This window comes from Diadema antillarum, unplaced genomic scaffold, assembly GCF_040938485.1.
Source record: "Diadema antillarum isolate AM-2024a unplaced genomic scaffold, OU_Dant_1.0 seq00000385_RagTag, whole genome shotgun sequence".
In the NCBI taxonomy this organism is placed as follows: domain Eukaryota; kingdom Metazoa; phylum Echinodermata; class Echinoidea; order Diadematoida; family Diadematidae; genus Diadema; species Diadema antillarum.
The window spans coordinates 1,094,095-1,119,114 of record NW_027271383.1 but is presented as its reverse complement, the minus strand read 5'-3'; the positions used below and the strand labels follow the sequence as shown (position 1 = coordinate 1,119,114).

Below are 25,020 nucleotides of genomic sequence, written 5' to 3'. Positions count from 1 at the left end.
GATACTTCTTGACCATGTATACATTGACCACTGGACACTCTATTTATTGCCTTTTAAATGTCACAAATTTCCAGTCATCATAATGATTATTTCCTGGGAATATTTTCTCTTGTTCCCTTTTCAGTCCCACCAACGCCAGTAGTAACCCCATCATCTCAGACTGTAACAGCAGGCGAGATCGTCAGGATGTCTTGTATGGCAGAGGGAACACAACCCATCACCTATGATTGGTCCAAGGTGTGTATGAAACACACCATGAGGGCTGATGTTGTCAACCTCGCATCGTTTATATATTGTCATTGCATCATAGGAGACACTTGTATGTCATTTGCTCTTAAGCCATGACATGAGTATTTTTATACCCCCGCCAAACGAAGTTTGAAGGGGGTATATAGGAATCAGCGGACGGTCGGTCGGGCGGTCGGTCGAGCGGTCGGTCGGGCGGTCGGTCTGGGGCGGTCGGTCGGGCGGTCGGGCGGTCGGTCCGTTGCAAATCTTGCGTCGCGAACTACTTCCTCAGTTTTCAACCGATTCCCATAAAACTTGGCACAGATGTGTGCCTTGGGTTGTAGATGTGCAAGACATATTTTTTGACAGTACCCAAAAGTACGTTGCCATGGTAACGGCATATTATGGGCAAAAATGGGTACAAATCTTGCGTCGCGAACTACTTCCTCAGTTTTCAACCGATTCCCATAAAACTTGGCACAGATGTGTGCCTTGGGTTGTAGATGTGCAAGACGTATTTTTTGACAGTACCCAAAAGTATGTTGCCATGGTAACGGCATATTATGGGCAAAAATGGGTACAAATCTTGCGTCGCGAACTCCTCCCACAGTTTTTGATCAATTTTTATGAAATTAGGTACAGATGTTCATCTGAATATGTTAATGTGCAAGACACATATTTCCGCAGTGGCAAAAAGTGCGTTGCCATGGTAACGGCATGTTATTGGTAAAATATAGGGCAAAATGCTTCATGGCAAAACTGCTTCATCAGTGTTCTTCCAATTCTCATGGAATTCATATTGAATGTTTGTCTTAGGATATAGGTCAGCATGACACATTTCTTGACAGTGACAAAAAGTATGTTGCCATGGTAACAGCTCACATATTATGAGCCAAAATGATGGAAAATTTTGTGTTGCAAACTACTTCCTCAGTTTTTGCCCAATTTCCATGAAACTTGGTACAGATGTGTGCCTTTGGTTGTAGATGTGCAAGACGCATTTTTCGACAGTACCCGAAAGTACGTTGCCATGGTAACGGCATATTAATGGCAGAAGATCAAGGAAAGATCTTGCGGATTTAACTACTTCCTCAGTTTTTTGACCAAAGCTTATCAAATGTTGTTTTGACCAAAGCTTATGAAATGTTGTTTGACGGGGGTATAACCAGTCGCTGTAGCGACATTTCTAGTTTTTTATTGGGGGGGGGGGGGGGGGGGTACAATTGAATGAGTCTCATTTCAAGTTGAGAGGGAAGTGTTATACCTTAGAAATATTTTAAATGTTGAAATCATACTACAATAGACATTTTGTCTCTCTTCAAGAGTGTAATGAACTTTGTTCATATCCCTCAGGTGGATGGTCCTCTTCCCCCGACAGCAGTGCAGAGAGATGGCATCCTTCAGATCTCACCAGCCACAGCTGCAGATGGTGGTCAGTACAGGTGTATTTGTAACAATGCTGCTGGAACAAGGGATATGTATGCTGCAGTCAGGGTACAAGGTAAGATTACTACATAGGTCCTTTGAATCTGAAACATGCATCTTTTTTCATAATATACCTTTATAGGCCATAAAGGAGTTAGAGGCATTATTTCATTTTTGGTCTTTTTGTTTGAAGCTGAACTGCACAGCACATGACCGCGAAAAGTAAGGAATTGAAAACAGGCCTGTAAGTGTTTGAAATTTGTAGTATGAAACATTTGGAAATTCGCCAACAATAACCACATTTAACATAAAAAATGACATGGTGAGGATGAAATAGAAGGAAAAAGTGAGTAGTTACGAAAAATAAGGAAATGCAATCCATTATGGATATGAAATTACAAATTGAATAAAACTGAATAGGGTAACCTCAATGTAGAAACCTTTCAGAATTGTGAACTGAACCACATTGTCACATGTGAATAATGGACTGAAAAATGGAAGAGATGAAAACAAGATCTTAGATACTGTGACTTGGATGAGAGAGCTGATTATTGCTGTGAGCTGGTACTGTATTTGAAGGCAACCAAGATTTTTGCAAGCAGGGTTAAGGAAGGCATTTACATAATTTTCTGATGTGCAGATCCTTGCAGTTCAATCTTCAAAAACTAGATCATTATTTGTGTTACTGTTCTGTGACAAAAAAGCACTCACATCTCTTTCCTTGGTGATAGCAGGATAGTGTGTGCAGAGATCAAAGGAATACATTTTAGAAGTAGTGGAGACTCTTAGGATGCATCTGCTATTTATGTATTACCAATTATATTCTTCTGTTATGTCAGTACATGCCATCCCACCACCTTGCTAGTTGTCAATCACCAAAATTTGTAACTTCCCATGGTAGCAATAGAAATATTATTTTTTGCTGCCTTTGTCAGTGATTCCAACTGTGTCAGTGAGCCCATCTCGTGAGACACGTGCTATTGGTGGTTCAGTGGAGTTCTCCTGCCAGGCAACGGGGAATCCCCCTCCCACCATCTCATGGGAGAAGGAAGACGGGACTCTTCCTGCCCAGCACAGCATTGCCAATGGTGTCCTCAGGTGAGACTAGATATTCACTCATTATAGGTAAAATCCTTCAGATTATTGGATCACTTTGACTCATACTCTCCTAGAGTTTTGTTTTTGCATCCAGAATCTAGAGAAACTTAAGTTACATTTGGTTGGAAGTCTTCTTTTGAGTTTGTAGTCCAGTCAGGGAACCAAATCATCCATTTTCACATTTCAAAGTTGTTATAAATCTAACAGGTTATCATGAGGGTGATAGAATTATCATACATGTGTAAATAGTACCAAATGGGCACCATGCCACACTGCGAGACCTTCCCAGGGGACCCAGAGCTCCCAAATTGTAGAATCTCTTTAAAAAAAAAAAAAAACTTTCTCAAGCTTAAATGCTGTATGTAGGTAAGTTTGTGAGTAAAATTTTGATTTTGTTCATGTCAGGTCCAGGGATGCAAATGAAGTGTCAGTTTGTCACCAAACTTTGCAATTTAATCTTTTAGGGGGGGGGGGAAAAACCCCAAACAAGTGCTTTGAGTACATGTAAGTATGTAGCGAATGTAAATTTTAGTTTGTAAAGAATATCCAAGGGTGCCCCAAATGAAAGGCCAGGTTTTACATGTTCGCCTTCTTTGTAAAAATGCACTGTTAAATTTTCTTGGCAAATTATAGAATGTATATGTAGTCAAAATGGGCACCATGCCTCCTTGGGGACCCCCAGGGAGTCCCAAGACCCCAAAATTGGAGAATCTTTTAAATTACTTTCTGTAAAACCAGAAGTGAAGCGATTGAGTCAGTGCTATGAGCAAATACATCATGTTTGTTGATGAGTTCAAGTTTCAAATTTTTCATGACAGATCCAGGGATGAAGATGAGCTTGTAATACTTGATCAACTCTTGTTTCTTCATTGTTACTGAAAAGACTTCTTGATGTTTGACATCCATGAAATAGTCTTCTTTCATTTTCATCAACCAACAGTATCCACTACATACCATACTGAATAAGAACATTTCAATGAAGTTTAAAGTATAACATTCTCTCTCCTTATTATCTGTAGTATAAGTTCACTGAGAGAAGGTGATGAAGGTCGATATGTGTGTATTGCAACCAACTCTGCTGGCTCATCCAAGGGGTATTCCCGGCTCTTTTTGCATGGTAAGATATCTACAGTGTCATGATTTCTTCTCCACAGTAGTAAGCTGTTGTCATAAACCATGATCAGTAGCATTATGACTACTCACTTATTTCATTAATGATCTCATCGTACAGCACATTGGAACATGTTTGCATATGGAAAATGTGCTATATACATGTATTGTTATTATTATTATTATTGACTTTACAAGTATGCGTCATGCTCAATGAAAGGGACAAATACATGTTTTATGTAGTTGTGATGCAAATTGAAACTTTACTTTGTACAAAGAAGAGTTTCAGTCAGTAGTTTTGTCCTACAAAGATAACCAATCATGGAGTCTTTATAATCATGGTATCTTTTATCATATTAACTCTTTATGTGCCACGTTCGCACGCCTGACTCAGTCGATGGTGTGCCAACTTCGCATATTCTGCTCAAATGCACAAACCTGCCCAAACCGATCAATATATCGCCAAATGCCGTAGTACAATGAAGGCATTTGTCGCGCTTCCGTTCCTCACACATATAGCTAGCATTTTATGTAAGGATTGATCAATAAGCAGTGTTCCCAACTGGATTTGCATGTAAATTAAAAGTTTCTGTCACGGTTTTGTGTGCAAAGTCATGCATTTTCAGTAATGTAGCTACTGGTCATTTGAAAGAAAAACGATTATAGATTTGTCACACAATTTACGTCAAAGCAAGGCTTGACATTTTGTCTATAACTTTGCTTGCTACATGTCCCGGTTTTACCAGAAATGTAAAAGTGACATCGATTTGAAAAACAGAATGTTTTCTGAAAGCATAACACCCTTGGTGTCTTAGAATAACATGGCACACAAGGGGTTTCCACCATGGCACATAAAGAATTCACAGTGAAAGAATTTATATTTCAGCACAGTAGAAGTCAAAATTTTCAGGTAATTCTTTCCTTGAGCAAATTTTTTGTAATTCTCTGCACTGGTAATCAATAGAGTAAGCATGAGTACACCTAAGTCCAAATATTGGTGAATGCAAGTTCCTTGCCTCTCTTTACAGCTGCTCCAACTGTACAGATCACAGTGCACACCACTGTGCAGTACATTCCTGTTGGTGAATCTGTTACATTTGAGTGTCTAGCCAAGGGAGACCCTACACCTGTGGTCACCTGGACGCGACTGGACAGTGAAATGCCTATCACTGTTGTCATCCGAGGCTCCAAGCTCACCATCCCACAGGTTTCTCTCTCGGATGCTGGCCTATACCGCTGCACTGCTGCAAACATTGTTGGCTCTCGTACATCGCAGGTCTTCCTCTATGTTCAGTGTAAGAATGCGATGTCATTATCACACCATTCAAAAACTGGTATCAATAAATGTGGCATTCTGAGTATTTTGAAGAGTCTCAAGGTACATTTCTTCCCTTTTTCAGTGACTGAATATAGAACTGATACTGTTGTCACTCAGTAAATATTACAGAATGAGTCACCCATCCAGTCCCGTAGATAGAGATCAAGTAACACACATTCTGTGAGTAAAGCATGATCGGGTAGAGGGAAACATTGGCAGACAATGATTGGTTGCATCAGTTGGACGGCCATGGTAATAAAAGAAAGTAGAGAAGACATTTCAGTCATTTTCAGAATGGAAGTGCATCATGTGGCCATATTCGTACATCTGATCCCACACAGAACTAAATATTTTATACTCTATCTTCCCTTCTATTTTTATTTTTCATGGACAAAAAAGAAAAAAAAACACTACTTATGCATTACTTGTACAGTTGTACCCATGAAATAATGTTAATCCATGTATATAAGGCTAATACATACTTTTTTAAATCACTGTTCAGGGGCTAACTCTAGGCTAACGTGAAAAAAAAAGCAATATAGACGAAAGAACTCTGTTTTTGAATAACCTGTTGAGGACGGACTGATTTTGCTACAACATGTATTTCTCATAGACACCTGCCCGAGTATACTCGGGACTCCTCCTCAACAGGTTAATGAATTCTATCAAGTGTTTTAGGAGAGGTACATGACTTGTGGTAGTCATCACTGAAAACATTTCAAAATATTCTATTTCTGAGCACTGAACAGTCCCTAGTCAAATGTAGTCTGAATCAATCCTGAATTAAGAGTCTCCAACATCTCCAGCTCTGCGGCCATTTTCACAAATCTCCCACTCTCCCACCTGAGTTTACAATTTTCCTGCTCTAGCTGTGTGTCTCCCACTTATGGTGACTATTTTCTCCAGCTTAAGATTTAGCTTTCTCCTGCCCGATAGTAGTTTGTAATGGTACTGTTCAAACTATGAGGTTTATATGTCACGACAGAGCACCACTCTATATTCAACTCCAAGGCTTACAGGGTCCTTAAACTTGCCCTGAAGCCCAGTCACAAGGGATGCTATACTGCACACTTGTGATGTGTGCATATTTGCACAATCAGAATCTCCAGTTTGCAAGGGAATCCAGGCAGGAGAATCTCCATCTTATGAGAAACTGGGTTTTGTTTCCCTAAACCTGACATAATGTTTCAATGGACTTCCAAGTATTAATTCATATTGATTTTTGTGTGAAGTCTCCTGCAGTTTTGTGTCTTTAAAAGAATAACTCTTCATTTCCATTATCTACACGACTGCTGAGAATGCTGTATTGAAATGTCAGTGCCAACTCATATAATTTTGTATTTGATTTTTGTAATGATATTTCTTTCATTCATAATCAAATATTTCGGTCTGATCAAATATCATCATGTTCACAATAATATGATTTTAATGATTTCTTGTAGGATGCACAAGATATTCAATCATAAAACTCAAGGTTAGAGTACACCAACAGATTAAAGCTTGTATGTGCCATGCTGCCATTTATCAACAATGAGAATCTGATGAGAATTTCATAATATGCTTTTTCATCCTCAGCTGCCCCACAACTGAGTGTGACTCCATCCACACGCACTGCCCCACGGGGTTCTACTGTTGTGTTCTCATGCCTGGCTGTTGGTTTCCCTGCACCAGAGATTACATGGCACAAGGAAAATGGGGATCTGCCTGCTGACTATCTCATTAGCAATGGCATTTTGACACTCAATAATGTAAGGGAGAGTGATGAGGGAACTTATGTCTGCACTGCAGCCAATAATGGAGGAACAAGTGAATTTAGTGCCACACTTATCATTGGAGGTAAACTCTTCACCCTGTTTTTGTCACAAATACATTTGTAGTACTGTCGTATAGAAAATATGTCACTTCATTTGCAGAAGAAGTTTTGACAAAATGTACACAAGGTTTGAAAAGATAAATGTGATTAAAGAATTAATACATTAGTATGTGATATATGATGTAGGCCTACACAGGTATACATGTTTGATAGTGATTGTGGTGTTGTTACATGAAGATAAAAACCATACCATGCTTGAAAATTTTGATGTGCAGCCAAATATTGAACCTGCAAACAGTACCATGTTAACTCTATTTCACAGCACATTTTTTACAGAGCAATAATAATTGTTGCAACGAGTAATAACATTTTGTCGCTAGATACATTAGATTTTGATTTGATGTTGTCATGTCTGTAACGATTATGGAGTACATGTGCATTCTCTTCACTCTCTTTCTCTCTTTCAGAACTTATTCCATACTTTGTGCAGATGCCTCAATCCTATATTGGCTACCCAAGACTGTCCAATGCATACCTCGAGTTTGAAATTCAGATTTCCTTTAAACCAGAGAGCACAGAAGGTAATTGCCTTTCTCTTAATTTCTTTCACTCTGGTTCGTTTAGTACAGCTCCTTTTCTTAATGAAGAAAATCTGGTTCTCACCTAAAGCTATTGTCATGTTAATGTAGGTAGCATAATTCGTGGTGTTCTCATGGAATGAACATTTCAGTGTACTGAATCATTGCAGTCACTTTCATCCATTTTGCACCATCCATAAATCCTCTACATATCCACCTTCTTCTAATAGACTGTCAACATTGTCAATATTCTCAATGCTGCTGTTTGAATCCAGGGTTTGAAATATGTATGTGAAGATGAAACCTGTGTTGCATTAGGGCTTCATTCGCAATTTTCTGCTCCTTAGGACTGTCAACCATGGTGAACATCTCATATTTTTGCCATTTTGTAACATCTCTTCCCTACTTTTGGGGATGGCTTTCTAGATTTTTTTTTTCACTTATATAACAATTTTGACAGAGTCAAACTTGTTAATACTGTAAAAGTGGATATTTTCGTGTAACTAATTTTTTTACGCTCGGCCAGGTAAGGAGAGTTTCACATGTTTTTAATTCGGCGGAATCAAGACAGCAACTACTGGAACATATGGCAAGCAGAAATATTTGTGTGCATTTATTTTCGCGTTAGTTTCTGGATGCGCGAAATGCGCAAAAATTTCAACACCGCGAAAATTTCCACTTTTACAGTAGTCCACTATGCTCAAACTTTCACTAAGCTACCATGAGTTCACTTTTGGTATTATTCCAAATATTTTTCTGTCATGTATGTTCTCTTCCAAAATAAGTATATTCAGTCCAATAAATCTTATCTCTCTTCTTGATATTGCCAGGTCTGCTTCTGTACAACGGTCAAAACCTTGACAGGACAGGCGACTTCTTCTCCTTTGGTTTGTCTGGAGGTCATGCAGAACTGAGGTATGAGTTGGGAGCTGGAACCACCATTGTGCGAAGTGAGGAGGCAGTAGAATTAGGACAGTGGCACACAGCCACCATCAGAAGGAACAGAACTAGGGCATACTTACAGGTAAGAGAACTTCAGCCATTACCAATATCTGGCTGATATTTCCAGGTTTGATCACCAAATGTAAACATAAATCAAAGAATCATGATATGTACACTACACACGCGCACACACACACACACACACACACCCATAAACTTGATTGTTGGGATTTAGTTCTCAGAGGATTGTTTGCTTTTTGAGCTGAGAGGGGTAAGAGGGGACCTCCCAGACCTTCTTCCTTCCTGACTTTCTCCCACTATACACAATGTACCTCCTGATGGCTGAAGCTTTACAAACAACTCTCCTGTGCTTTTATTTGATTTTTCCCTCATGTGGTAATACCAAAGGAATGGACGTAAAATATATGCATCAAATTACAGTAATCCATCACATCTCCAAGTGTGCTTCTTCAGCATTGTTCTTGTGATATCCTATAGACAAAACAATTATTTTTTTCAAAAATCGATGCCATGATATTTATATATACAGTTCCATTCCACACTTATGTGATAATACATCAAGTTTATAAAACAAAATAAATGAGTGGATTCTGATGTCCTCAAAAATTGGAAGTGATCTAATTGCAAAAAGAAAAATATACATATATGTATATTCATTCATGTGTGACTGTAGTTTGTCTAGTAAGAGCCCATGTCCTACGTATAGATGTCTTGTACTTAAAGGACAAGTCCACCTTCATATACATAAGGATTGAGAGAATGCAGCAATATGAGTAGAACACATCAGTGAAAGTTTGAGGAAAATTGGACAATCCGTTCAAAAGTTACGAATATTTTAAAGTATCTGCGCAGTCACTGCTGGAAGAGAAGACTACTACAGTGTATGATGTCACATGCGTACAACTATATAAGGAAAATAAAAAGAGAATTTCACAAAACTTTACTTTTGAAGAAAGTGCACATTTCTTCGACTTGCTACTGACATATGTTAAGGGTAATATTATTCCCCCTGCCTTCTGAAAGAGAGAAGTCGAGTGTTCTTTTGTTATGTGAGAAAAATGGAAATATGTTGAATTTACTTTATTCTTTCTTTATATCGTTGTACTCATGTGACATCTCAAGCTTTAGTAGTCTTTTCAGCCAGCCGTGACTGAGCAGAAACTTCAAAAATTCATAACTTTTGAACGGATTGTCCGATTTTGCTCAAACTCTCACTGATGTGTTCTACTAATATTGCTGCATTCACTCAACCCACATGTCTATGAAGGTGAACTTGTCCTTTAAAGGTAGGGAATACCTTTTACAGACCTCCCAAAATGCAGCAAAACATCAAATATAAACCTCAGGGAACTTGTTTAGGCCACTACTGAGAAATTTGGAAGTCAACAGTTATCTACAATTTGAAAAATGCACAAAACTCAACTACTCAGTAGTTCTGTGTGTCAGCCACACTTAAGCCTTTTTGTTGCAGTCTTCTGTATTTTTTATCTATAAACACAAATCTAAAAGTATAAGAGCTCATGTTATAACATATAGAGTGTGTGGCAATGTTTGTAAGTTTTGATGAACTTTTCTTCACAAAATATACATGATTGACACACATGCAGTGCATGGGTCTGCAAAGGTAGCCTAGTAATGTACTGGAATTTACGGTGAGCCCCGAAAAAAATTCAATTCAAAATCTAACGGTCAATAAAAATGTACTAATTGTTACCTTCCACTTTCAATACTTTATGGGAGTCTATAAGATGATACTCTCTTCAACATACCACTGTATTTATACAACTCTTCATTTAAGGCATGCAAATGGGATTCCCTGCCTTTAACAGATATTACAAAAACACCCAAATTTTGAGATATCAGATGATATCCCAAGAGACAATTGCACATTACTTATACAAATAAATGATTAACAGATATATTGCCAAAAGAGACTCCCCACAGTACAGCCTTATTCTTCAAATACACAATGTAGTTTCATGCATGTAGAGCCAAACATGTGTGAGTTCTATAGATGGCCAAGGCTTTAACCCTATTCTAACTGGGGGGGGGGGGTCAAATTGACCCCCCCCCCTCGACATTTCGCGCCACGATTCCGCAACGCGCAAAGATTTTGCCGCAGCGTTTCATGACTTTTTTCATTGAAGTCCTGCATATTTTGAGACCAAATTTGCGACGTCTGGGTACACCGTTCTGAAGTTACGCAATGTTTTGCACATGCATGTCAACCCAAAAACAGCTCAAATTCATGATTTTGTGTGCTAATCCAATGCAAATTGTGTTTTTTTGTTTAATTGATATAAATTAGATTATTTCAACTTTTAACCATTGAAATTAATCAATTCTAATGTAGATCAGCTTGGAAAAGTGCCTGCAACAAATTTTGGCAAAAAAACAATAGAAAACAAAAGGTCAAAAAACAGTGGAATACATAAGAAATTAACAAAACAATACAAAACAAAAGAAACTGATTTTGATTGCGCTATTTTTTTATAAGAAAATTGTTCGATATGTCTTGAGGAACTCTGACACAAAAATTTAGCAATCCTTCAATCTTTTTAATGGAGTTATAGGTGAAAATATGATTTCATGCGTAAATTTGCATAATTAATTTATTAAAAAATATGAAATCAAATTTTTTCTATTGTATGACCATATAATCTTGTAGTTGACATCCGGCTCTATGTACAGGCAAAATTTTGCAGCGATCGCGCGATCGATGGCCGAGATCTGAAGGGGGGGTCAAATTGACCCCCCCTCAGTAAAAACTAGGTCTCAAATAGCCCAGTTAGAATAGGGTTAAACTGCCAATTCACTTCTTTTTATGGGTTAATGCATTTTACACTAAAGGTCCTAAATACAGTGTATGCAAATCTCTGCAATGGAAGGTTTTAGGCCCAATATTGTTTATTTTCATTGTAATATGATGATGAAATGATAAATGGATACATATGGGTGATATTATAATTTGCAATAGTAATCATTGTTTACTGGTAATTCAAGATTAAAACTTCATATTAAACTGCAAAGGGTATTTTCACAACCATTCACAACCACTTTTACTAAAGGTATGATAAGCCTTTTATGAAATGTATGCTGAGCAATGTGTAAACACTTACACAATTCAAAGTGTTTATAGTTGGTTCATCATTCAAAAAAAGAACAGAGAAGTTTGAATCATGTACTTTCAATGCAGGTGGACAATCAGAATGAAGTTGTTGGTGTGGCACCAGGTAACTTTAGAGGCTTGGATTTGGTCCAGGACCTGTATCTTGGAGGAATCAATAACTTTGAAGAAATCCCTCGTACTGTGGGCTTCAGCACTGGCTTCATTGGTGAGAATTTGTCTATTTGTATGTTTTTAACCACGTGCATCATTTCATGAATGAAAGAGCGAGTGAGTACATGCCTTGCTATAGGAAAGACTGAATTGAGTATTCAATATTGTATTATCTAATGTTGATAAACTTTGTATGCATTTATCCATAACCTTTTAAGTTATGTAAGCATAGTGTGACTCGAAGTGTAGCTTGAAGTGCGGCTTACAGTATAGTAGTTCATGTCTGTATTACTTTGAGCTAGATGGTTTAATTTTATTAAAAAAGCTGGGTAGATACAGTGTACACATAGTTATAAGGAATATTTGGGAATCCAAAATCCGATTGACCAATAATCAATATATTATGACAGCAGTTAACGTTTTCTTAAAGTTAACAGTCTTGTTGTAATCTATATGTCATGACTCATATCTCTGTGTGTACCACTGTTCTGCTTTCAGGTTGTGTCAGCCAGCTGATAATTGATGATGTTGAGATGGTGCTCGACAGTGCTCGAACCATTGTGGGAGTAGAGCAGTGCCCAACATGTGAAGGAAACCCCTGTGCCAATGGAGGAGTGTGTGAAGAGGCTAGATCAAAGTATGGCTACCGCTGCCTCTGCCCTGCAGGCTTTAGTGGTGATCAGTGCACAGATATCTCTCAGGCTTGTACTGTTGGTAAGGAAACAGCATGTGGGAAGAAAACAGATATGTCATGCATCTAATCATCATCATAAAAGTGCTATGTATATGCATGTAGTAAGGCAGTAATACTCCATAGGAATGGTTAACATAATCTTTTACTGTATATGCCATGATATATTTCATTAGGTTTTATTTTCGCAAGTTTTGCGGGTCTGGTGTAATTCACAATTCAACAACACAGAAAAATATTAGCTCTATTCCTGACATGAATGCAGTCTACATGTTTTAATTTCTCTGTTCATTACTGGACTGCACAATCTCAAATTTAACCACTTGGACATTGTCGGGGAAACCTCAATTTGCGAATAATTAAATTCGCTTAGCATATACAGTATATCTTCTGTATGTATGACAGTATAAACATGTATAGAGTGATATTATTAGTTACCCCCTGCTTTGTTCACATATGAGTAATGCAGGAAATATCTATGGTCTGACTGTAGATATCTCATGTACAACATAACAACAAGCAGAGGGCAAGAATTTGATCTTTCTATGTACTGAAATCTCATTGGTGAATTTTTGATGAAAACGTAGACCCCTAATTCAAATTTCATAACTTTTGGTCTACCCATCACTTGTGCTTTCTTGTCTTTCTTTCATATAAACTTACTGCTGCAGTACAGTGTTGCTAGCTAGTATTGAATTGGTACAGTTCAAGTGCACGCAGCTTAGATATACACAAATGAACAAAATGAACAATGCAAAACACAAAATACAATTAGAGCAATGACCTCATTCACATATTATGAGATATACTGCATGGTTGATTGACCAAATAGATAACAGAATTTACCATTATTAAAAGATAAAGGGTGATATTTACATTCTTGAGGTGTGAGTTTTCTTCAATTTGTCTCCCTCTGTTTGTAGAGGGAGACGAATTGAAGAAAACTCACCTCAACCTTCACCCCTCCGCTTAATCTCTTGCTTTCATTAACTTTACATTCTTGTACTGGTATTTGTTGTACCTGTATTGTTATCATCATTTTTTTTATTGCAGGCAAATGTGGAAGAGAACTTTTTATGTGGTATTGCAGGTGTTTGTTGAGAAAAATTATAGAGCTATTTAAAAGTAAATGGGCAGTCATATTATCAACCTTGTATTTGTCTTATTTGTATTGACATTGTTACATTACAGGTATTTGTGGAGAAGGGCGATGTGTTGAAGACTCTGGACCCCGAGGTTTCTATTGTGAATGTCCTCTTGGGCGATCAGGAGAATTTTGTGAAAATGGTGAGACCAAGTAAACATCAAAGCATGCAAGTTGTAGATATGCTCTTTCCATTGACCATCAACCTCTATATTCATGTAGCTTTATCTTTTCATTTTTTAGGACAATTGTGTCTTGCATGTTGACATAATTTAGACATTTTTTTATCTTTACAAAAAACATGACAGATTTTGTAGATTGACACTTATAAGAAAATGTGATGCTGTGTGATTTTCTCAGAGCAGTTGCCATTTAGAAGGTGGCATTTCACAAGACATGTCTTAAAAGTGGCAAGTATCATATGAGTAATTTCTTGTGCTCAGCCGGATTAAATGAATTTCAAGTTTTTATGCCTCCGCCACGAAGTGGTGCCGGAGGTATTATGTTTTCGGGTTGTCCGTCCGTCCGTCCGTCCGTCCTTCCGTCCGTCGTAGCGTCCTTCCGTCCGTCCGTCCGTCCGTCGTAGCGTCCGTCCGTCCTTCCGTCCGTCCGTCCTTCCGTCCGTCCTTCCGTCCGTCCGTAATGAATTTTGTGGACAGGGTAACTATCGGGTTGAAGTTGTGCCTATCAACTTTTGGGTGCACATGCTCAAGGTCAAAGGTCAAAAGGTCAAGGTCAAATACATAAAATTTCACTATTTCCATCATATCTATGCAATGCCTGAAGATATTTTCTTGAAACTTAGTGTATACATGTATTACCCGATTAAGATTCTCTGGTGAAAGTTTGGGTCATGAGGTCAAAGGTCAAAGGTCAAAAGGTCAAGAAAAATATTAAAACTTCACCTTTTTTCTCTGTACCTTGGAAATTGTTCAAGGTATCTTCATGGAACATAGTATATATACATGCACTGACTGGCAGTGATTATCTAGAGAATTTAGGGTTCATGGGGTCAAAGGTCAGGGTCAAAGGTCAAGGGAAACACTTCAAGATTTTGCTATTTCCCTCATGTTTATGCAATGCCAGCAGGATTATTTTTTTTTACACTTGGTGTATGCATGTATAACCTAATAGAGATTCTCTGGAAAGTTTTTTTTTGTCCCCGCCGAACGAGTTCGAGCAGGGGACTATGAAACGGGCTCCGTACGTGTGTGTGTCCGTGTGTGTGTCCGTCCGTGTGTCCGTCCGTGTGTCCGTGCGTCCGTGTGTGATCAAAATCTTCAATTTGCTACTTCTCTGTCATTTATGAGCCAATTTTGATTCTGTTTGCTTTATATGATAGCACTATGTGGGAGCTTTGAAACTTCTACACAGAATTTCAGTTGTGACCTTTGACCTTGACCTTTGACCTATATTGTATATTTTGCTACAAAATGCTACTCCTTCGCCATTTCTAACCCGATTTCGATTCCGTTTGCTTTATGTGATGGCACTACTTAAGGGCTTCAAAACTTCTACACAGAATTTTGACCTTTGACTTCTTTGACCTTTGACCTTGATTTGTGACCTGTATTGTACATTTTGCTACAAAATGCTACTTCCGGTGGGGACATATATTACGCACCACGTAATTTCTACTTTTCCTTGTTTCTTTTGTTTTTGCCTCAAAGCAAAGATCAAGTGAAAGTGCTGAACTAAGTTTTTCCTCCATATCTTGGAAGTGGCTCAAGTTATCTTGAAACGTACTACATATTTATGCATGTTCTGCCTGACAGTGATTATCTTATGAATTTTAGGGTCAAAGGCCAGATGAAAATGGTAACAATTTACTATTCAATACAGAAATTGCACTTTTTCTCCATACCTTGAAAATTACTCAATGCATAAACGTATGAATGGGTCAAAGTCAAGTTAAAGTTCGTAAATCCCAAATACATGCTCTCCTATTCATCCAATTAAACCTAGGTCAAGGAAGGTGAACATTCAACACATTTGTGACAAACTTGTCATTTTAATATTTTGCCAATTTTTTGAAAATGTAATTACACATTGTTCACATGTACTATCTAGACCTATTAGGAGAATCATGCATTATGGCGGAGGCATACCAGTCGCCATAGCGACATTTCTAGTTCAAATTCTGCAGAATCAGAGATAAAGTTATGATTGCATATAACTTTGAACAATATTTGCACACTTCTATTTTCACACTACTTTCATGTTCCGCAAAATGCACAAAATTTTCCACTTTTACAGTAGCAAAGTAATCACAGCATCTTATTTCTTTATATTGATCCAGGAGGTTCGGAACATTATCTAGGGTAGTTAATTTTCCATTAAAGTGTGTAGGAAAATGACATTCAATTGACCAATGTTGTACAATTATATTCACTGTGTTTTCTCAGAACACACAGAAACCAAGCAAAAAAAAAATCATTTTTTTTTTTTTTCATTTCAATGTATCTTTGACTCATTTGATCAGTTTCAAAGTGAATTTCATAGTCTTATAGAGCACAAAGTATTATATTGGCGCATGCAAACTTGCAATGCAACCTTTGTTCTTCTTCTTCCCTTCAATGTGGACATTGGTTGTATCCTGCAGACAGACTTGTTCATTTTAAAAATCTCTTTCAGTTTTTCTTCCTCCAAACATGTTTAGTAAGTGATCATTGCATGTGACGTAGTTTATAAAAGTAGATTACCAAGATTGTCCTTTGTACTAGCAACATTGTAAATGAAAATTATGATTGTTAATCCAATAATGACAGTAATGGGAACTTAAACAGCATAGCATTTACTGGAGTGGGTTGAGATAGTTTGTTTTGGTTGTGATCAATTTTAGGAGTCAATACATTCTTAAGACTATGCATGCTGCAGTATGACAGCTTTCTTCTACTCAGTGTTTGTTCATTTTCTAAAATATTGTTTTAACATCCATATTTGTCCTGGAATCAGAAGGTGAACTTTTAGCCGACTTCAACCACGGGCTCCAGCAAGGCGATCATGGTATTTGTTGTCTTGTCTTTATAAGAAATGTTGAAAAGAAAAGAAAGCAAGCAAACATAATGCACCATTTGTGACAGATTCATAGCCATACTGTTAGCTGTTGCCTTTTGTTTATTTAAGTGCACTGTGTTTAATAACATTTCATTGCTGGTAATTTCTGTTCCTATGCTACTTTTTTTCCTTTTTCTACAACTCTCCTTTCTTAACTTCTTCACACACCATCTCATGTATTCAAGCAGCTGCTCAGTATCAGATTAGTGTCCATGTTTATAAAAAAAACACATGAAAAACTGCACTTTGATTAGTGAAGTATAATACATATGCTTGATCTCAATGAAAAGATGTATTTGATAAAATGTATTCATTATATTTTGCACCTCGCATCAACTTACAATGTTTCAAAATACAGCAAACAACTAATAAAATAGTTTATAGATTATTCAGTTTACAGTGTAAACAAAGAAATGCTTTGCACAAGCATATTGGAGTCAGGGTTACACGTGAAATACTTGACAAACTTTCTATTCTGCTTTTGTGTGTACACACATATACAGTTTATCAAGCAGTTGTTTACTTCCTTGAGTTACATGTGCACTTCATCATGGACACTCATTTGAATGCAGACAAAGAAAGTTTCTGTGCCATAGTGTATTACCCCAAATATCCTAATTTTGCCTCATGATTTTCCTGCAGCTGTCCTTACATGTACACTGTATTTTCATATTTTGTCAGCTGAAGAGAATCTAACTGATGTGCCCGACTGATCAATTATTATTTGTTTTATTCATCATTTTTGTTATTCATCAGTTGCTACATGTACCTGCACATTTGTTTCTTGTCATAATTCAATTTTGTTCTTTGCTGATGTGGACCTTGCAGGTTTCCTAGTCCTAACTTGTCAATATAATTATGTGTTGTTGCCACTTAGTTTCCACCTGCATTCTCACTGCTTGATTTTGATATAATGACTACACCAGTGCCTCAAGAATGTTGAGAAGATTACTGAACCCCAAAACATGAAAGAATAACTTCCAAGGTAGAATTTACAGTGGCGGATCCAGGAGGGGTGCACCTGATGTTTGCCCCCCCCCCCCCTATTATCTTTTAAATAAAAGAAATAACAAGGAAAAAAAATGAAAGGGGGTGTGAGCGCCCCCTTTAATTTTTGTTCTTTTTTTCCAACCATCCTTGTCAGTCAATTGTATTATGTTGGGCCTATGTTTCATGTTAGTACAAATAAATTACATGTCTGTAGTTGACTGCATTTTGAAAATATATATAGGTCCCCCACACAGAGATATATGGTACAAACCCAAAAGCATTTGCAGTGTCGGGACCTGTGATAAGACCATGATTCATGATCATTTAATCCAAATTCTTATTGACTGCCAGTGTATTCCTCTTGGGTGCAAATTTCTATCAGTGACTGCACATCTGTATAACAGGTATCCATTTTAATGTGAGGATGTTTAAAGTCTGTTTATGTTAAGGACAAATGCCCATATTTTCCTCAAGGCATCATAGAAGATACTTTGCCAACAATATTACCCCTACTGACTGGAGTCACATTAGCAGAAAGTTCCATTTTCTTTATGCTTTTTGTCATGAACTCATCAAATAATTTATGTTTCATATCTTTAAAGATAGAAATGTTTTACATTTTTGCACCAATAAAAGGCTACAAATAAAAGTTTAAGTAGTGAATGTTTGCATTCATTAATATTGTTAACTTACACATGTTAAAGGTACAGGTGTATGCATGATATTGATATGAAGTACGATTGTAAACAGTACATGAAGTGATAGTAATGTATTACATTGCAAATTAGAATTATAACAGCTGTTGACATTGATGTTCTGTGTAGCACATTCATTTATTTCTCTTAGCACTTTGATAGCCTTCCAAGCTTGTAACAGTGTTTGTCATAGTTAAGGAACTGGCAGTACTAATTGTGTGGCACTTACTGCATACAGGAGCTCATTTCTTTGTGTTTTTTCCCCCTTGACTTACATTTATGGAGTTGCAGTTTGTGTGCTTTTCCCTCAACAAAATTTGCTAACTTCCTCCTTTTATGATCCTCAGATAAACAATGTAAAGTAAATGTGTGTGAAATTGGCATGATTGACTGAAAATGAAGGGAAAAAAGGACATGTATCACCAAAATTGTATGTGGTCTAACACCATTGCTGTGTGATAACAAATATAACACTAAATGCCATGTTTTACAAAGTCTTATTTACATAATCAGAGAGATAACACTTTGAAACACACACATTTGAATAAGGCAATCAGCAATCTATTAGCATGAATGAGAGTGATGTTCTCATTCCAAATTCTGATTTTTATTTTTTTTAATAATTGATGGTAAGACCATAGAAAGAGAGAATTACTATGCTAATAAAAGTTATGTATTTGACATTAAGAAGAGTGTTTTTCAGAGATACACTGTACATATGAGGTCCTGTTGTTACATGTCTCTGTTGTACAGTGCTTGACAGTGTATATTCTGTACGCGTGTGTATCACCTGTGTATTGCTTCAGATGTTAGCATTTGAAATTCAGTGAGAAAAAAATAGTTTTGATTTTAATGCTAAATTCTGCTTAATTTTTCCATGCTTTGATAGTTAATGACACAAAGTTTAATTTGAACTTGTTCACTTTTTTTATATATATATATTTTTTAGCACTGTTTACTACGTGTATACCTCAGTTATATATCTACGTATGCACAACATGGGCCTTCATAACTGGTATTTGCATGACATGGGAATCTTTGGTCTTTGATACACACACTTCCACCCATTTGTTGTGGAAAGGGCTTCTCAGGCTTCCAGTTTTCTCTCATCATGGATCATTAGCATGGGCCTTTGGGTGACAACATGGGTTTACTTTTTGTCATTTCAACGCAGGGATGTTGCCAGAGCCTCTCTTGCATTTCTTTGATTCTGTTATAAACTCATTTTTCTCCCATTCCCTACTTTCTAAGCATGAATTTCTCCTGTTTTTATTTGTCATCAAATTGAAAACGAGTTCAGTACATGCGCATGTAATTTGTGTTATTCAGTTATGCTTTGACACTGATCTTTTTTGAATGTCGGGAAAACCTGCATAATCTGTGTTAGATCTTTAGACATGCAGATAATAAGAAGAACTCTTAGATCTGACTTCATTTTTTGAATTATCTTCAAAGCTCAATGTAACATGCCTAGTTGATTGTAGTGGAATTTAGTATTTGCTTCCAAAAATCAAGACAAAATAAAAAAGAAGAATAATTTGGTTAAGAAACAGTTATTGTACATTTCCCCATAGAAGAAACAGTATACATATTATGTACGTACATGTATGTCTACTGATATTTTTTAAAGCAGTGTTAAGAAGTATTGAATTAAATTTGGCTATGTTCATGTACAAATTCGACATGTACAATGTACCGGGGTGGTATATGGTGTTTGTTTGTATGAAAGACGATCATGGGCTGTATTCCATTTTGACACACAATAATTTGTACACTGAGATGGAGTCCTTACTCTGCATTGAGGGATTTGGGACATGCATGTTGTAGGAGATCACAGTATATAAGAATTTGAGGAAAATTTTCTTGATTTTATGGTTCCACAAGGTGTTGGTAAGATAACATGTTCATGTACAGCCTGTAGTCATGAAAATAGGGTTATTTATAGTGTACATTTGTAAATCTTACTCTTCACAATCATGAATCTGATAATGAGTTCAGCTGAAAGGATTGTATGACAATAGGATAAATTGTTTAATTTATATGAGACTAAATTGTGGCTAATCACAGTAGTGATCTATTTTGACAGAGTGGCTGCAGTTGTTGGTTTTTGTTGTGTTTCTCTGTGTTGTAGGAGTGCCTGTTGAAGAGCCTTCCTTCCAGGGAGATTCCTACATATCATATCCTGGTCTGACCAGCAGCCATCGTCGAGTTCAGATAGCCATCATGTTCAAAGCCAGGACCACAGTGGACAGCCTGCTCCTTTTCAATGGCCAGGGCCCCCAGGGCAGAGGAGACTACATTGCACTCTTCCTTAAAAATGGCAGGCTTGTCTTCCAGTATGACAGTGGCACTGGTGAGAGGATATACACTGCAGGGCCTCATCTATCTGTAGTCATTCTGTGTGAAGTTTGATACTCTAGCAACTTGAGCAGAGTGAATTCATCATTGGAATTCATGAGAAACCAAAAAGAGCCATCAGATACTATTAGGACTTCACTCAAGAATTTTTAGCTCATCTGAGCCAAAGGCACAAATAAGTAATCACACTTCATCAATATTCCCCCTACATTGATTTTGTTTTCACATATTTCAGTGTTTAACACATATCCAGTGTTGTTATATATGATTTTATATCTGAGACTCATTTTCAAACTCTCAACTGATCATTTTGATTTGCAGTATTTATTCTTTTATTTATTGATGTAGGAACATCTGTTATGGTGAACCAATTTAAATTGTTTACATGCATTTGATGGTATCCTTAAAAGTGGTTGATGTTTATTCTTTATTTTCATGATATGAATGAGCCTGTTTGTCTGCAGTGCCATGTACTTTGTGTGTACTGATAAGCCTGCAGAGAGGAAGTTCTCAAGAATTTGAATGTATTGGTATTGTGATAGGTCCCGCTGTCATTGAGAGTTCTGAGCTGATAGAGGATGAGCGATGGTACACTGCAGTGGTGGAGCGCAACCTGCAGGATGGATCTCTCCAGCTGGACAGCAGTGAAGCAGTCAAGGGCAGGTCACCAGGCAGCAGCCGTGGCTTGAACTTGAGACTGCCACTCTATCTAGGAGGAATTGATCAATTTTCTGAAGTGCCCCGCCAGCTTGGAATTAGCAAAGGCTTTGATGGCTGTGTGGCAGAGGTGAGAATGTGCCCTGACAACAGAATGTATGACAATCGTATGCTGTGGTCATTTAGAGAAAGTCTGTATTCTGTGTTAAGTTGACTTGATGGAAGTGTAAAGTCAAGCAAATCATAATCCAAATCTTGGGATTTTTTGCAAGCGTTCACATGGACAGAAATATCCTGCTGATTGCCAGTCATGATAATTTGCCAACAAATCGGGGTATGCATGAAGTCTGCCAAACTGGCACACACAGTGCGCTTCACTGCATGCGCTTCTCTTTGCCCTTTTGTTCTTGCGCATCAGTGTTGTGGTGCACACGCTGTCGTGGTGGTGCACCCGCTGTTGTGATGTGTGCTTTGAATAATGGGATACAATATCTCAAGATTATTTAGTCAAGCGTTCACATGGTCACCGTTAGGCAAATTATTGTGCTAACTTAGAAATAAGCGCAAGATTTTGTGGGATTAACATTGCGATGCCAATTGTGGTAATACAGGGGATTTTTGTGTACACACGTGCAAAAATCTCGAGATTACGATCGCGATACAAATCTTGAGAATTGTATCCCACTAATTTGGATACGTATGAATCCCACTAATATGTGATGTATGAGTTGTAGTGTGTTGTTTCATTTCTTGAAACCTGACATGGAAACAGTTATGACTTGTTTTTATTTTCTCTGGTTGCAATAACTGTTTGCTTGTGTGAAAGATTACTTGAGTCTTGTATAATTTCCAGTTAATTCTATTTTTCTAGGTGGAAATCAATGGCTCCCCCTTGGATCTGATCGAAGGAGCATCAGCTAGTGTGAATATTGAGGAGTGTGCAGACAAACTGCTGTGTGAAAGAAAACCTTGCCTGAATGGTGCATCCTGCACTCCATCTCAAGATAACCTGGAGTACACATGCGCATGTGCCCCTGGCTTTACAGGTAGATTCATACACTACAAGTTGTGCATAAAGTACTAGTACTCACTTTGGCTTGCTATTCTGAAAGGTACTATCCCCCCCACACACACACACACCGTAAGTTAAAAGTCTTTGTCATGGTCTGAGTGGGGTTTGTTAGATTTAGATTTTGATTTTCTCTATCTCTCTCTCTTTCTATCTTTCCCCAAGTGGCAGTAATATTAAGAATACAATCATCACTTGCAATGTACTCCCATGAAATTACACGTGAAAGGCACAACAATTATCACAATACAATCAGTTGTAATGAAAAGTAACTAAATTTATATACAGCACACAATCCAGTCAGTGAATGCAGCACTGTGACTGCCTTAATGGCAAAGTCTCCTAAATCATCCATGTTGCTCTTGTTATAGGTCGCCACTGTGAGTCTGTAGTTGGACTGTGCAGTGTGGACCAGCCTTGTGCCAATGGAGGCAGTTGTCAGCCAGTAGATGGGGGCTACATTTGTCTGTGTCCACTTGGCTTCTCTGGTATATCTTGCCAGAATGGTAAGTCAAAATGTAATCCCAGCTGAATAAACAATGAGATTTAAAGGGTGTGTACAGTTCTGGTTGAGGTGAGGATTTAGCTTTTACAACAATGTTTTGCAAGATATTCAGAAACCACTCTATGAGATGTCAAAGAGCATGCAATTCTAAGGGGTATCAAAAGTTTATTTGATGAAAATCGGTTTTGAAATGGCTGAAATATCCAAAAACAAGGTGAAACAGAAGAGATCCTGATAATAGGCGTAGCCTGTCGCCTTTTATTATTATCACTTTTTTGGGATAACTCAGCCATTTGAAAACAAATTTTCATCAAACAAACGTTGAATCCTTCTTAAAATTACATGCTCTTTCATATTTCATAAGAGGTTTCTCATTATCTCACTTAGGAATGTTCAAAACATGAATCCCCACCTCAACAAGTACTGATGTACAGTCCCTTTAACATAATAAGTGGCAGGCTGGAGTTTTCGAGACTCTTTTTTGAATGTACGTATTTTGTGTCTCAAGTTAAACAGATAGCCATGCAGTGTTGTTGTTTAATATGACATAGGTCCTATGCATACTCAAAATTACCTCGATGAAACTGGAGTATTATCAAAAGTTTGAAATGTGCCTTTTAAACAAGGGCAAGACTCGCTTGATAGTGGTTGCCAATGCAGATGATGTACATAATATGTAAACCTTGTCTTAGCAAGTCAATGCAACATATGTATTATGTGTATAAAATGTAAAGCATCAGAAAAGACATTGATTTGAATTTTCATAATGCATTTAGCATTCGGCAAAATTAATTTGTGTTTAATTCGTCTTATTCTTTCACTGGTACAGTTTCATTTTAACTTCACATGATGCAATAAAGAGTTTGTTGGCGTTTATTGTGAAAATGCTGCATTGTACGTGTAAATGATTGGTAGTGATATATTCCTGTTAAATGTATAATGGCGTCTGAAGTGGCTGTCTACAGACAGGATTTTTTTTTTTCATTTTCCACATTCCAACAATGAAATAAACACTTCTCACCAGTTAAAGTAGAAAAGGAATTAGGGGATTCAGAAGATATATGTGCAGTTGTGGCTTGTGTGCAGTCAGCATGGGTACTTGTATCTTGTTTACAAAGGCACTCAGGGTTTTTTGGTGGTTTTTTTTTTTAAACTCTCTAAGTTAGTTGGAATGTGCTGTATGCACAGCACTTTAGTGTACTCCCTTTGAATATGGCTCTTATATGACTTGGAATCAAATTGCATTGTGGTGAGGAGCTGTCTTAATGGATTGCTGTTGTTTTGCAGAATAGTTCATTATCTAATTTCTATCTACCCGCTTGGATCATTTGGGTGGGACAAAATCAAACGTGAAGAAGCTTCTTGCACACTGCAGATGCTTAGAATTACAAGCGCGAAATGTAGCTTTGTGGAGCATGGAAAATGCTAGTGCAACAAATATTTATGTCCATACATGCTTGACAAAATTTTGTCATTATGTGGTAATATTATGTGACTATGTTTCTTTGATATCTTGTATGATTAATTGCAAATGGCACTGTTCATTGGAGTGATTTGTTGATGAGTCACCTTTCTTGTTTTCTTTATAGTTGAACAATTTAGCTACAGTGCTGCCTTCAGTGCAACCAGCTACATCAAGCTACCTAAGACACTCTTACCAAGGAGACAAGGGTAACTATGGATATGTGACTTATTAACCCGTTCCTTAACGGGAACCTGGTATACCAGGTTCCCAAGATGAAGACAAGAGTGCCTGCTTTTGTGGCCTAAATTAATTCATGTTTCTTTGTGTTATATAAGTCCCCAAAATGGGTTTGACAAAAAGGTTAGAGTTTATTCTATCAGCACTTGTTCTCTTTATGTTGGAAGAATTTGTTTATCACAGTATTTTTTACCTTTGTTCTGATTTAGTTTGCCCTTGCTCTTCTACAAAACTCGTATGAACATGTACATTAGTGATTAAAGCTGATCACAGTAGATATCTGTGTTCGCTGACCCCAGTCATCACATTCTGGTGCTTGATTTGTGTAGAACAAAAGAG

The 25,020-nt window shown here is 37.4% G+C and overlaps 1 protein-coding gene across 1 annotated transcript in view; it reads left to right on the top strand.

The window, feature by feature from the left end:
• LOC139731795 (basement membrane-specific heparan sulfate proteoglycan core protein-like) overlaps nt 1-25,020 on the top strand; it is a 278,824-nt gene that overhangs the window by 243,114 nt on the left and 10,690 nt on the right. The window contains exons 56-72 of the mRNA XM_071642667.1: nt 125-237; nt 1,582-1,729; nt 2,589-2,751; nt 3,771-3,868; nt 4,890-5,156; nt 6,755-7,015; nt 7,460-7,573; nt 8,401-8,594; nt 11,730-11,868; nt 12,312-12,527; nt 13,696-13,791; nt 16,604-16,654; nt 20,522-20,743; nt 21,291-21,535; nt 22,277-22,451; nt 22,846-22,980; nt 24,569-24,650. Of these exons, the coding sequence (XP_071498768.1) occupies nt 125-237; nt 1,582-1,729; nt 2,589-2,751; nt 3,771-3,868; nt 4,890-5,156; nt 6,755-7,015; nt 7,460-7,573; nt 8,401-8,594; nt 11,730-11,868; nt 12,312-12,527; nt 13,696-13,791; nt 16,604-16,654; nt 20,522-20,743; nt 21,291-21,535; nt 22,277-22,451; nt 22,846-22,980; nt 24,569-24,650 (2,719 nt within the window). The remainder of the gene's footprint in view (nt 1-124; nt 238-1,581; nt 1,730-2,588; nt 2,752-3,770; nt 3,869-4,889; nt 5,157-6,754; nt 7,016-7,459; nt 7,574-8,400; nt 8,595-11,729; nt 11,869-12,311; nt 12,528-13,695; nt 13,792-16,603; nt 16,655-20,521; nt 20,744-21,290; nt 21,536-22,276; nt 22,452-22,845; nt 22,981-24,568; nt 24,651-25,020) is intronic.